The 14,990-nt window shown below is 39.9% G+C and overlaps 1 protein-coding gene and 1 long non-coding RNA gene across 49 annotated transcripts in view; both read left to right on the top strand.

Moving 5' to 3' along the window:
- The window catches only part of shot (dystonin-like protein short stop), a 118,851-nt gene that overhangs the window by 79,306 nt on the left and 24,555 nt on the right, over positions 1-14,990 (top strand). For 34 of the 48 annotated variants that reach the window (XR_010732508.1, XM_066286616.1, XM_066286609.1 and 31 more), the window contains 4 exons: positions 3,800-3,915; positions 3,965-13,301; positions 14,050-14,278; positions 14,610-14,950. Coding sequence is in view for 47 of the 48 variants with exons in the window: in XM_066286616.1 (XP_066142713.1) it covers positions 3,800-3,915; positions 3,965-13,301; positions 14,050-14,278; positions 14,610-14,950 (10,023 nt within the window). In the remaining variant the exon portion in view is untranslated. Of the gene's footprint in view, positions 1-2,189; positions 2,403-3,799; positions 3,916-3,964; positions 13,302-13,440; positions 14,019-14,049; positions 14,279-14,609; positions 14,951-14,990 lie in introns of those variants that run through there. The other 14 variants (XM_066286643.1, XM_066286642.1, XM_066286639.1 and 11 more) reach the window with 4 other exon arrangements.
- Positions 769-1,712, top strand: LOC136341535 (uncharacterized). Its single transcript, XR_010732509.1, has 2 exons — positions 769-1,202; positions 1,443-1,712. It is a non-coding gene; the product is annotated as an uncharacterized lncRNA (long non-coding RNA).

Genomic DNA, 14,990 nt, shown 5'->3' with positions numbered 1-14,990 from the left:
TAAAGAAAGGAATATCAATGTTTTCACGTCATTTGAATGTCACGTTGCATTAATTTATCTACGTGTAAAAATGACCCGTACAAGAATATTAGTCCCACACAGAAGTCCCTTTCTCCTTTGTCGCGATTCATTAGATATCTCATTCTACAGTAATTAATTTTAGAATCTCAGATGTCTAAAAATGCCCCCTTCCCATAAACAATTCCGGGCAGGTCTTCTAGCCGCTGGTTAGTGTGGGGTTCGGCCCGCGAACTGCTTTCCCGTTGCATCCGGCTTTACGCTGGCCAGCTGTATCGCAGAGAAAGGCTCCTGAGGCGATACAAAATCTCTAGCTAAACTCGAAAATCTGTCCCATTTTCTGCTGTATATTCATTTATATTTTCGTTAAAATTCCCGATTAAGAAATGACTTCATTGAAACTGTAAACCCGCAATTTCAAATATTTATACGTACACACAGTTACCTGATGACTCTTGAATAATCAACATTATTATTTCCTCAGTTCTCACCTCATGATCTAAACATATTTCTTCTGAATTTAGATCATCTTTCATTATTACACTTCTACGTTGTTATTGGGTGGGCGCAGCCCTTTAAGCTTCCATGTAGAGACAAGAGTGTAGGCCCCAAATTAGCACATTCCGACGTAAATATGCATTAGCATTAGCACACAGATATAGACATATGTTTTGCAAGGTATAATTGCCCGCTTTATTGCCATAACGTGGCAACTAGGACTGGTTAATCAACTTCGATGTCATGAGAAATGTCTTGTTCGTCTTTGTCAGTCGGGTTTTATATGGGTTCATGAGACTGTTTAGTTGGATAGGTACAGTTAGCCCTTGGCATCTAAGTTTTGTCGGTTTTTAGGGTCACGAACCCTGAAAATTGGGCAATTTTACCTCAAGCCCGTGGCCAATCCTTTCGTGATTGTGTCCAGAAGAGAATGCTTTGCATAAGCATGTAGTTGGAAACTTTGAGAGGGGTCTTGGAGCACAAAGGAAATGACTGATTTACATCCACTGAGTAATCATATTATTGATAGATTGAGAGAATAGCCTGAATCGAGGGCTATATTTATGATTATCGTTTTGAGAGAAGTTAGGAATTTTGGTGTGCCAGAACCAAAAATACATTATGCTCCGCCCGTTGTTGTCTCGAAACGGGAAGATTTAATGGATTGGCCGATTTACCATTTGATCGTAATTTCGCTACTTGTTTTATACGTTTTTTTTTTATTGGCCCGACCATTGGCCACATTTTAAAATTATTTGTGAATTCCGAGAAAATGACCTCAAAATCGCCAGTGTTTTATTTTGATGACGTGTGCAGAGTGCATAAAGGACTGTACATCTAGGCGATTTTAACATCATCCCATAGAAGCCATCTCCTCCCCAATCCGAGATTATGTCTTCAATTTACAGCACATTTTCTCCTTACAGACTCACCATTTATGCAAATTCTTGATGGCTCTGGAGAACTTTCTGGCCAAATGTTGCAAAAGCAAATTTCCCCGCGAGCTTACGTGGAGATTCTCGGGGATTTGGAGTCAAAATATATGTAAACCCCCTAAATCGGTGGTGATTTAGGTGCTCTTTATGACTCTCTCAGACGTGCGGTTTTGTGTTTCCTGCTTACGGGATATTGTTGTATTCATTTAATTCGAAGTCGCCAGCATTTGAAGTTGTACTAATAAAATGACTTTTAGCGGTCATTTATTTGCTTTATTTAGGACATTTATTACTTTTTTATGTAATTTCAAATTTGTTTCAATTTTAATGGTTTCATTGAGGATTTGGCCACCGTGCCACACATGCAACCGGATTTGCAAGCAAATTCCGCCCAATGTCCTAACTAACCCAAAAACCTGCCCTCCTTTCTGGAATTTTTTTCACCCAATGGGGTATTGATTATTTTTTCCGCGATAGTCGCCGCAACGAACGTACACAGCTAGACACATAGCTAATATTTATTTTCATAACCGAAAAATAAGACCGTCGTTTTGAACCACTTAAAGATAAGCGCGTCCGTGTGCTAATTGTTTTCAGTAATTAATTCGACAAGTCGAATGTGATCAACGCTAAAAATAAATATAAGCACTAGACCAGTTCGCATGCGGCCGCTTCATTCGCCGGTCGATCGTGAATGAATTGTTATCTTGGCCGGCGAAGTCGTCAGTTTCACGCGATACACCCGGGAACGATTGTCGCACTAGTGGTGAAAATTGCCGGCGATATGTGTCGCAAGATTGACGGATGAATGTGACCGAAAAACATATGTTCGGTGCGCTAAAGTGAGGAGCAATTAACCTGTGCCTTGTGGTGTTTGAAAATTTTTAGCGTGATTTTCTCAAGATGAGTAAGGAGTATGATTTTCGCTATGAGCTTTCCGGAATTCCTTGGGTAAGCGTTTCTCTATTACTTAGCGCCTGTTAAACGTGCGATGAGAAAATTGACCAGTCTTCTGTCTGGAATCGGGCTTCTCCAGAGGGCCTCGACCTTTGATTTCGCAGCAGTGCGGATTAAAAATCTGGATAATCGCCAAAAGATCGTTTATTTTTGTTTGTATCCCGCTGATATGTCATCAAGATCACTGATTGCTTAAAACCCTCAGTTCTTTTGGAAGAGCCGGAAAGTTTAAAAATAAAGTTTATGTCAAAATTCCCCTATTTACTACTACTGTGGGAGGTACCATGCAGATTGATCTTCAAAACTATATAATACCTTATCAGCCACGACAGATAAGAATTAAAACTCAATACTGGGAGATAGTCTGTACTTTTAGATTCAAAGATTCAAGGAATTTCGCGTTAACGATTATTAATTAAGCACCTATAAATAATATTTACAAATCGCTTATCAACCAGATACCCACTAAAATATCAAAGAACTATTCCTCATGAGTGTGGGAGTCGCATTTATAACATAATGTCATTCATTTTAGTTGTGGGAAGGAAAACACACAACTAGATATTTTTTTTTAACTCACCTTGAATTTATCTCCTTAACAAATATACATAAATTATTTTTCCTTATAAATAAAACCGAACCAACTTGAACTCGACACACATAATTATAGGCATTCTGTCAGAGTTTCATATTGACCTCTTTTTTGCCGTTAAGGTGATATTCGTGATGCAAATTTTGGTTTTTGAGGGTCAAAGGGACATTTACCTCTATACATCCATACTGCCATGAAGTTTGCGGGGTCTCCGAATTTAATCAATACGTGGAACTCCCACCCTCCTTGGTGTAGGTCAAGGAAACTGTCTGGCTGCTCCACTTTGATCCAGGGGAGGGTTTTTGAATCCGTGATCAATATGAAAAAAATGTGTATTTTCGAGAATTATTATTGACGCCTTAAAGTTACATTCAAATTCATCGAAGGCAAAGTGCTTTAGCTTCAAATGATGAGGTCAAAAGCGTTAACAAAGCTGCATTTTTAATAAGAGACACAAATTTTACATATTCTCTGGGTTTTAATTATCTGAATATTGAGATATGCACCCTTATTATTTCACGTTTAATTGTACGATTTTGTGCATTTAAGGAGTATTCTAGATACGGCAGAATAAACGTATTTACCGATTAATAGTAAAATAATAGTAAAACTTCTCTCGTATTCCACCGTTCCTCGACTTCATCCTGCAACTCAAACATCCTTTTCGGAACTCTCTAGATAAAGGGATTTCGCGTTAGTGAATTTCTATTGTTGATTTACCATCTAACGCCCTCTTTCTCTTGAATACATAGTTGGAATTCGTGATTCAAGCGTAAATTGTATTTTTCTATCATTGCAGAGATTGGTCGAGCAAATGCAACCTCAGCCATTCCGCACATTCCGAACCGAGTTCCATATGAGTAGCGCCAGCGAGCAAACATCTACCTTTACTACAACTACTCACTACCAGAAACAGTAATTCCCTAATAATCATCATTAACGATTACTAATAAACAATTCTTAGGTACATAAAGACAACGCGTACCGAAAATGGAACAACTAATATCAAAATATCGGACAAACAGACCCGATACACGGACGAACCGGATCGAATAGCCAACGGCCGACCGCCTGACAAGCACACGACACGTACGCAAATTATACAGGAGGGATCTCAAAACTGGGGCACCTCCATGCAATTTACTGAAATTAAATCCTTGAAGAGGGTGCATAAGGTGCACGAAGGTATCGGTACTGAAAGTATCACCGATATTGCCGGAATTATCAATCCTTACACCGGAGAGCAGATGACCGTGCGAGATGCAATTCTGGAGAGAATTTTGGATGTCCGCAGTGGCATGATAATCGCCTCACCAGATGGTACTCAGATTACCATAGAAGATGCTAAAAAACGGGGGTTGATTGATGGGAAAGTAGCGGAGAAGCTGCAGAGCCCTTGCGGGATTAAGGAAGACGGAAGGGAATTGACTTTATTGGAAGCGATTCAGAAAGACATTTTGGAGGCCGAACAAGGCTTCGTTGATCCTTCAGAGAAACGGTTGAAGGTAATACATTCCACGACAATTAACCAAGCCATTGATGATGGAAAGGTCGATGTCTCCTCTGGGACGTACAAACTAGACTCCGGGAAAACTATAGACATCAAAGAGGCGTATAAAAGAGGTTACCTCCTGCAGCACACGGAAGTTAAGCTGCAAACGGAAGCTTTGGCTTTAAGCGACGTCATCAACCAAGGGCTGATTGATGATGTTACTGGTTGGATTATTGACAGAAATACCGGGAATAAATATCAAATTGATGCAGCTACAAAATGTAATATCGTAGACGGGGATGTACGCGAAATTGCGGATCCTAAATTAGACACAAAAATCACGGTTATTCAGGCTATAGACAAAGGGATTATTAATCCTAAATTGGGTAAGTATGTGGTAGGTCATGAAAAAATTACCTTCCTTGAGGCCAAGAGGAGGCAATTCGTGGTCAAACCGAAAACCCTTAAAGAAATCGTTGACGACAATTTGATGGACCCGGATGGAAAAATCCTCTCTCCCCTTCACCACTCCAAACTCACCCTTCTAGAAGCGGCTAATCGCGGGGTTTTAGACATCGATCAAATTAAGTGTATCCTAGATTTCCGTACTAATGAACTAATTACTTTGAACGATGCTTTAAGAGAAGGAATTATATTACCTGATAGCAAATTTAGGAACTCGGTTACCGGGGAAATAATGTCGATACAAGAGGCTGTAGGTAGGGGCTTCATAATTTCGATAGTGAAGAAGTCGATTTTCGACGTGGACGGTTTTCAACCCCCGGACAAATCGGATCAAATCAGCTTCAACGCAGCCATAGCCAAAGGATTTATTAGCAAGAAACAGAACGGCAGCTTGTTAGTGGATAAAAAGAGTGGGAAATTGATTAAGTTTGCTGAAGGGGTTCATTCTGGCGTGGTGAAATCCGAAGTGTACGAAATGCTTTCCCGAGGAGTAGGAATCTACGAGAACCAGAAGGAATTGAATGTGTTGGAGGCAGTTTTTAAAGGGTACATAGACCCTAAAACCGGGAATTTAATAGACCCTAAAAGCGGCAAAGTCATTTATCTAAAAGACGCAATTGATCAGCATTTTATCACCCCAGAAGGAGCAGCTACTTTGAACAGCTTATTAAATCTCAATGTGTCTACTAGACTGACTCGTACTTTAGTGCAAAGATACGTTGCTGTTACCACCAAAGACGTGAAACAGGAAATTATAACTTACACTGAAGCCTTAAGGCTAGGTTTAATTGATAACGAACAACAGACCTTTAAAGATCCAATAACGCACCAAATCATTCCAATTGTGCAGGCTATTAGTGAGGGACGTTTAGCCCCTGATGTGGAGAGTTCAGAGAAGGTTATTTCTCCAAGACAGCCAAGTTCGACTGTGATAACAATAGTGAGTAAAAAAGAAACCCCCATTGTCCATTCCGAAAAGAGTAAGATTAAAGAGCTACCCAATGAAGGCTGGAATCTGGCAGATGCAATCGCACAGAAGCATTTTGACCCGGTTACTGGATTGTTTATCATTCCTGGAACTGACCGTTTAGCAAGTTTTGAGGAGTGCGTAAGCCTTAAACTCATTAATTCTGATTCTGCAGTGATAGTTGATCCGGTCACCAAGAGAAAGCTGAGTATTTCTAAAGCTTTAGACAAGAAGATTTTGGACAGCACTGGACATTATATTGTAAACAACCAAAAATTCACAATTCAAGAGGCCATTAATCAAGGTTTTATTTTGTTTGAAGATGAGTCCATGGAGGTAGATTCAGCGGTAAACGAAATTGGAAATAAAAATTTTATTCAAATACAGCCAGGAGTAATTTATGACCAATCCTCAAATTCTTTAACTTTTTCTGATAAAAATGAGACTTGCAGCCTCGCAAAGGCTATTCATAGAAACCAATTACCGAGCGATTCAATCAAAATCACTGATCCTTACACGGGGAGATCTTTGGATCTTAAAGAAGCCATTCGTAGAAACATAATAGATCCTGAAAAAGGGGAAATAACAGACAAAACAGGGCAAAAAATAACTCTCAAAGACGCAGCTAAAATAGGGATTTTGACCGTTGTGGGGGCCCCAATTGCAGCTATTCAGACTATTACAAATTTGTTTATAACAAACCCGAAGAGTGGAGAGAAAATATCTGCAGAGGAGGCTTTGAAAGAGGGTCTCATTGATTTGGCCACTTACGAGAAATTAAAAGAGGAATTAGAAGAAACTCCAGGTAATTTTGTGAAAACCATCACTAAGACAGTGTTGAAGATTACAGATCCGAAAACTGGAGAAAGTTACACTAGTGAGGAAGCTCTGCGGCGTGGGCTTATAACTTCTGAGCAATTGGAAGAATTTGAAAAACAACAAAATATAAATAAGGAAAAGCAAATCTCTATAATCATAATAACAAACCCGAAAACTGGAGAAAAAATACCTGCGGACGAAGCATTGAAAGGGGGTTTAATTGATTTAGCCACATACGAGAAGCTGAAATCAGAAGTAGAGGCATCTCCAAGCAAATTTGTGAAAACTGATACTCAAAAAATATTGAAGATTACAGATCCGAAAACTGGACAAACTTACACCAGTGAAGAAGCCTTGAAACTTGGCCTCGTAACTCCCGAACAACTCGAGTTACAAATACTCAAAGATGTTAAAATAACATACCCGAAAACTGGTAAAACATTCACCAGTCATGAAGCGCTACAACAGGGCCTAATCACACCTCAACAACTTGAAGAAGTACAAACTGGGAAACCTCACTTATCCGAAACCAAAGTTAAGCTAATGGGCACTGTAACCATCAGTTTAGATGAAAATGAAGGACCTTCTGAAGGACAAAAAACAAGAGCTCGAATAACCACAGAACCAACTTATCGAGTAAAAATTGGAAGGGCCCAATCATTAAGTCCTGATAGAGAAGCTAAGAAAGTAGTCCTTCAAAAACTCCGAAGAAAAATTGTGAAGCCTGAAGAAGCAGCTAATACTGGTCTAATAGAATCTGACGCTGTCTCATTATTAGCAGACAAATCCAACTTTATCAGCGAAGAAGGAGAAAAGTTAACTCTTCAAGAAGCCATAGAAAGTAATAAATTAGAAGGAGATAAAGGAGTAATTGTAGATCCTCAACGAGGAGATCACCTCACCATCAACGAAGCTATTTCAAGAGGAATTTTAGACCCAGATGGGTCCAATGAAATTTTAGTGCCTTTAAATCGAAGTTTGTCCATTCCAGAAGTGATAAAGCAGGGTCTCCTGGATCCGGTCACCCAGAAAGTGGTCCATCCGGAAACCGGAGCTCATTTAAGTATTAGTGAAGCCATTGTCTGTGATATTGTAGATCCTTTAAGTACTTTAGTGGAAAAATTTGGTGATAAAGTTACCTTAGAAGAAGCATTAGAAAGTGGAATTATTGATGATGAGAAATCGTTAGTTGAAACTAATAGCGGTGCTAAGAACTTGGAGGAAGCTGTCAAAGAACAAGTATTTGATGAGATTTATCCTGTAGGACCACTAACTTTACCTCCGGCAGGAATGACTCTTCCAGTAGCAATTAAACGCGGTCTAGTAGACTCTACCACCAAAGAAATTGTGCACCCCATCACCAATGAAACAATACCCATTAGCGAAGCCATAAAAGACAACTTTATAATGTCATTACCCTTTCCTATAGCGCCGGAGGCGGTTCGAGTTGAAGACGCCTTGGAATCAAAGCTCATTGACACTGAATCTGGAACTTTCAAAGACCCCAAATCCGGGGAATTATACCCAATATCTGAAGCAGTAGAAAAGGGATTGCTGATAATCAAACAACCCACCTCAGCTATATCTTTCAGCAGCAGCGCTCCTGTAACTACAGTCACCGAAACTGTGAACACGGTTCATACAGTAACAACAAAAACTATAGAACTTTTATCTGGGTATTCCTTGTTGAGTAGTGGGGAGGTGCAGAATATTGAAACCGGCCAAATTATCACTATGGAAGAAGCGAAGATGCAGGGCATAGTCCGGGAAGGCAAGGAAAAGAAAACCAAGACTGTAATTAAAGACATTCACATGTCGTTTGCAGAGGCTCTCAACAAAGGTTTAGTTGACATGAATTCTGGAACATTCACAGACCCCAAATCAGGAGAATCAATCTCAATTCAACAAGCAATACTCGAGGGCAAAATCCTGGCCACTCCACAAACTTCCATTGAATCAGTAACTACTGAAACTAGCAGCAAATCAACTGAGCTTAACATTTCTGAAGCCTTTGAGTCGATTTATGATGAAAGAACTGAAAAATTCATCGACGTACATAATCAAAACGAGATTACTTTCAAAGAAGCCTTAGAGAAGGAGATTATTGACCCCAATTCAATGATCTATGATGTGACTGCTCAAAAAGCCATAACAGTAGAACAAGCAGTTGAAAAAGGGTTAATAGATAGTAGTAGTGGGAAAATCAAGGATGAGACCACAGGGAAAAGCATCGATTTCAAGGAGGCTGCGAAAAAGGGGCTGATTGCAGTATTGGGAGGTTTGGCTGCCCCCGTTGTGGCTCCCATAGCCGCAGGAGTCTTGGCTGTGAATGCAGTAAAGGAGTATGCAGATAAAAAGAAACAAGAAAAACACAAAGTTGTTATTGAGAAATTGAAGCCTTTGACTGTGGAAATTTCCATGAGCCCTGAGCAGCGCACATCTACTGTTCAAATAATTAAAAAAGAGGAAACACTTTCCAGTCCCACCATCGTGCAAATATTGCCAATTGGAGATGCAATATCTCAAAACGTTATTGAGCCTAAAATCTGCCGTATTCTTTACAATAACAGCGAGCTTCCATATACCGTCCAAGATGGGCTGGATCAGGGCAAAATTAACCTCTTAGACGAAGTACAAGTACTCAGCAATCACAAGGTGATCCTCGCTGATGTTCACAAATCTGCAGTTATCACAATTTCAAAGCATATGACAGCTCAGCAGCTAGCAGAATTGGGATACTACGACTTGAGACGAAGATTGTTCATGGATCCACAATCTGGAGCTCATATAACGTTTGAAGATTTAGTATACGAACTCGGAGTCATTGACCCGGATACTGTCCTCGTCAAAGACCTTACAAAAAAACCTTTTGCTTATGTGACTTTACATGAAGCCTTTGAAAAACCTTTGGTGGATAGACAAACTGGGTTTATGGTGGACCCTAAAACCGGTAAGAAAGTGCCTTTCTTTGAGGCTGTAAAGCTGCGTTGGATTATCCATGTGGACGATAAACCCAAAGAGAAACATAAGCCGTTGACTCTTCAAGAAATTGCTGCTACCGACAAATTTGATCCCGTTAAAGTAGAAGTTGTTACAGACAAAGAAAACATACCCCTTATTAGAGCTTTAACATTGAATGAAGTGAATCCTAAATCTGTCACCATAAAAGATCCCAAAAACATGCAACTCGTTCCCTACTATGAGGCTGTTGATAGGCAGATTGTTGATCCTCAAAGAGGACTTATTGTGAACACCACAACTCAAAAAACCATTACATTTTCTGAAGCCTTTTTGCAAGGGTGGGTCTTAGCAATTCCTCGCCCAATATCCCTTCAAGCAGTAATTAATAAAGGTATGTACGATGCTGCATCCGCAAAGATAAAAGACCCTTTAACAAAGCAACTCCTCACAGTAAATGATGCAATTTCAAGACAGATTATAGACGATAAGATCAGCGAAATTAAAGACACCAACGAGGACAATTTTGTGATCCTTGAAGAGGCAATTGGTAAAAAATTGGTAGATGAAGGTAATATCGTAGATACTAAAACTGGCGAATTGATACCTTTAGATAAAGCTCTACAGCTACAGATGATCCGTACCAAACCAGTGGTGTTTAACCTGTTGCAAGTGATATTGGCTAATTATTATTCACCACACACGGGTCGCATTTTGAACCCCATAACTGGGGATGAAATTACCTTAGCCAAAGCTATAGAATTTAAGTTGGTAGACCCCGCTACTACTCGAATCAAAGATGATAGGCGAGGGAGGATTGTAGAGGTTCATGAAGCAATTGAGAACCGCTTAATCGATGCAGAAAAGGGGCTTCTTACAAGCCCTCCATTGACTTTAGACCAAGCTTATCTCAAAGGTTACATTCTCAGTACAGTACTGCCGTGGTCCCTTCAAGAAACTTTAGCTCAGAATGTTTACGATACAAACTCTGGATTAATCATCTTTAACGACTCTACAGTGACTATTAGCCAAGCTATTGAAGGGGGGATAATTAACCCTAGCGTACTCACAGTTAAAGACCCTAAATCGGGAGATATAATCACTCTTAACGAAGCCATCCAATCGAAGCTCATAGATCCAATTAAAGGGCATGCATATGACCCTACAACTAATAGCGAAATAAATTTAATTGAAGCACAAGAACGAGGACTCATAGTGCCCTACAAAACTCAAATTACTCTTCCCGAAGCAGTCTTCAAGGGCTTTTATGACCCTAGCACTGGCAAATTTATTAACCCTAAAAACAAAGAAAAACTCAAAGCTTCTAGTGCCATAAACAGAGGTTATGTGGATACTTCGGGGACTCTAGTGACGATAGATGAGGAGATTGTTACTTTCGACCAAGCAGTTAGGGAGGGTTTGATTGACACTAGTGAGGGAATGGTTGTTGGCCATAACGAACCTCTGGACTTTAATGAGGCATTCGAAAGAGGGCTGTTAGTAGAGGTACGGCCTCCAATTGCACTCAGTGAGGCTATCGCCAAAGGCATTTACGATGAGGAATCTCAGCTGTTTTTAGACCCTCAAACTGGAGAATATCTAACACTAATTGAGGCTATAGAAATTAGTCTTATTGACGCAGAATCTGTAAGCGTTAAAGACACGAGAGTAGGAATTTGGAGAAAGGTTTCTTTGATAGATGCAATTCACAACAATTATGTAGATGGAAATACGGGAAAAGTACGAGATTTCTCTAAAGGAGAGAATTGTGAAGTGTCCCTGCAAAGGGCTTTCGATTTGGGGATTTTGGTTGATAACAAAGCGGCGATTTCCCTGCAACGAGCCATTCATCAAGGTTTATATGACGAAAATACTGGAAAAGTTTTGGATCACTCCACTGACCGGAAAGTGACGTTGCATGAAGCTATTAGAAACTTCAATATCAATCCTCAACTGCCTTGTTACTTTGATCGAAAACAAGGAAAGTTGTACGATCTTGCTGAAACCTGCCGATTAGCGATTATAGACAAACGCAGTGGAACTTTTAAAGAGGGTGGTGAATTGATAAAGCTCACTGAGGCTTTGAATAGAGGGTTGATTGTCGACATCGAGTCTGCCAACTTTGGCCTCGCGGAGGCCTTAGATATGGGGCTGTTTATCGTGGATGAGGGAGTGTTCGTGCATCCTGCAACAGGAAGAAAATACAATCTAAAAGAGGCTGTCGAGAACGAGCTAATAAACCCGATAGCTTCATTAGTTAAAAGCAGCAAGCTCAATAAGTATATGCAGCTTTCGGCTGCCGTAGAAAGCAAATTGATTGACGATAATTTGGGCAAATACGTGTTTCCTCATAACAAAACCATTGACTTAGTAGAGGCCAGAAATAAGGGTTTAATAGTAACTGCGCAGTCTCCTTTAACCTTAGAAGACGCTGTTCTCAATTCCTTATATCGCCCTGAATCCGGAAAATTAGTAGATCCGGTAAATAACGAGTTCTACGACCTCAAACAAGCTCTCACAATTAAATTTATCGACCCCCAAACTACAGCTTACAAGGACCCTCTTAGTGGTATCGCAAAACCCTTACTTCAGGCGATTCAATATGGCAATATTGATGCGGACAAAGGCCGCGTTTATGACCCCACTTCAAGGAAAATTTTCAACTTTGAAGAAGCATTTAAAAAAGGTCTTCTAGTGACCCTCGCTAAACCTCTAGAAGAGGAATTCGTTGAACAATCAGTGCCCGATAGTGCTAGCAGACAATTGCGCGAGTGTACTTTACAAGACGCCATTAAATTCGAGTTGCTTAATCCTGATTTAGCTGTGATTAGAGATCTGCAAAATGGTAGGTTCAAGACCGTAAATGAAGCTGCGAAAGACGGACAGTTAGTTTTAACCAAAACCGTGATTTTTGATGTGCAAGCTGGAAAAGTTAAGTCTTTGATTGTAACTTATGACCAAAACTTAGTAATCTATTTGAAAGAGCCTTTGTCCTTTAGACAGGCTATTGAAACTGGCTTACTGAACATCGAAACAGGTAAATTTATAGTTCCTCAGTTAGAAGAAGAGATCACCCTTAAAGACTCAATCGCCCTTGGTTATATTGATCCCGACACTGTCCTCATTAAAGATTCGAATAAAAAGAAATTGATAAAGCTTCCCGAAGGTTTCAGGAGGGGCCTCATAGAAGCCGAAAAAGGCAACGTTCTAGACACGGCCACGTCAAAGCTCTACTCTTTGGTTAATGCGTTAGATTCTGGCCTCTTGATCACCCCCAACACGGGTTTCACCCTTATCGAGACTATAACTTACGGAATTTACAATCCCACGACAGGACGTTTCACCGATCCTTTCGTTATAACTAACATAATTGATAGAAGGAAGCTTACTCTTGCTGAAGCCATTGAAGGCAACTTGGTAGAGCCTAGTACCACTGTGGTCAAAGACCTTGAGAGTGGTGCTATAGTACCTTTGTTGCATGGTATTGAAATTAGCGTGGTTGATGCGCAAGCAGGCAGGTTGCACGATAACGTCGAAAAGAAAGAATATGATTTTGCCAAAGCCTTGGAAAAAGGCCTGATACTTCCAGCCGAACAGAGGGTGAGTACTTTCATGGGGGAGTACCTTCAAGGGTTCTTAATTTGGCTTTACTGCATGTACTGATACAACTAAATTCATTCATTCATTTAATTTAAAGGAAAGCTTTGTAAATCAACTTACACGTCCCGATTTGTTGCAGTTTCAAGGGCCGCGAGAGCTTATCATTTTTATGTGCCTGCCTGTATTCGACTTTGTGCATTCGAAATGGCATTTTGACGGCCCCCATTGCACCCCATGTAACGTCGATTGGCTTAATCCATCATATATTACGTGCTTTCAGTTTAGTTACATTGAGCACTCCATCGTCATGGCTCGTTTAACAGTTTTTGTACCTATTAATGCTGTATTTAGGTTTTATTTTAAGTCACTTTTTTGCACTGATTTAATCCCAGTAAAACATTTTTTGGGACGGGATTTAACTGTCTAATAATTACTTAAAATTGTAGTTAGACTTTTCTTAACTCAGTTTAACAATGTTATATAAGTACAACATTATTTGTTTTTTATTGTTATCGTTTAATTAATGATTTTTTTTACGAATTCGCAGGTTTTTTCACTCATAGGTAACATGACATTGTTTTTTTTTATTTCCTATACACTAACATGTAAGAGATCATATCTATGTGTGCTTGCTTCAGAATGCATGAGTTAGATTTATGACCAACTGACTTGGTCCAAGGCTTCCGTCTTGTTTCGCTGATTTACGTTTAATCATTATCGCTAAATAATTAATCATAATAATTTGCAGCAAGCCGTTGAAGAAAAATATAAGCTTTGCGACGAAAGCTTGTCCAAGCTTTTGCACTGGATTTCCGAGGTCGAAGACAGGATTGCAGCGCAGGATGTCATACATGAAGTTGAGGAAGAGCTGCGTAATCAAATTAACATTATGAAGCAGATCAAGGACGATTTGGATCAGCATTCTGGTCAGGTGTCGCATTGCAGTGATCAAGTGCGGCAGCTCGTGCTTACCGCCGGTAAGTTCGCGTAGAAATTTTTATTGTTTTTATTGAGGATTAATAAAGTGTATAACTTGATCACTATGTCCCCAGGGAAACGCTTAACTTTCCCTCTTCTGTATTTCATCTTTTCTTCTTCGTAAATTTTGAAGACTGGCACAATGCTTGCTTCAGTTTTTTTTCTTCATGCTGCTTTAAATCTCAAACTCCCTAATCGTAAACTTACTTCATAAATTGCTCATATATGTTGCTAATCAAATTTTCGCAAGCATACCTTTCCTCTAACCCCTTTGTCACTCGGAACTTTCACTCGTGTTCGTCTACTCACGTCCTATTTCTTTCATTTCAGGAGACGTTCTGTCGAAGAGTGAAATATCCACCCTGGAGAAGAATTCACGCACACTTAAAACGCGCTATGATAAAGCAGTAGATAAAACTGATAAACTACTCAGACGTCAATTGGCTGCTAGGGATGAACTGGCCAAATTAAAGAGCGAATTAAACGTTTTCTCCTCTTGGTTGAGCAAAGCCCGAAGAATCCTCGAAGACAAAGAGCGAGCCCTTAGCGATTTACAGCGCCTGGATTCCAGTGCTGATAGCACCCGCGAATTCGTCAGTGATGTCATCGCTCATCAGGCCGATTTACGTTTCATTACCATGTCGGCACAAAAATTCGTGGATGAGGGCAAAGTATGACTTTAACCCTTCGAAGTTTCCCACAGAAATTAAT

Source organism: Euwallacea fornicatus, chromosome 10, assembly GCF_040115645.1.
Source record: "Euwallacea fornicatus isolate EFF26 chromosome 10, ASM4011564v1, whole genome shotgun sequence".
Lineage (NCBI taxonomy): Eukaryota > Metazoa > Arthropoda > Insecta > Coleoptera > Curculionidae > Euwallacea > Euwallacea fornicatus.
Note: the sequence above shows the minus strand (reverse complement) of the source record. Positions and strands in the feature narration are given on the sequence as shown.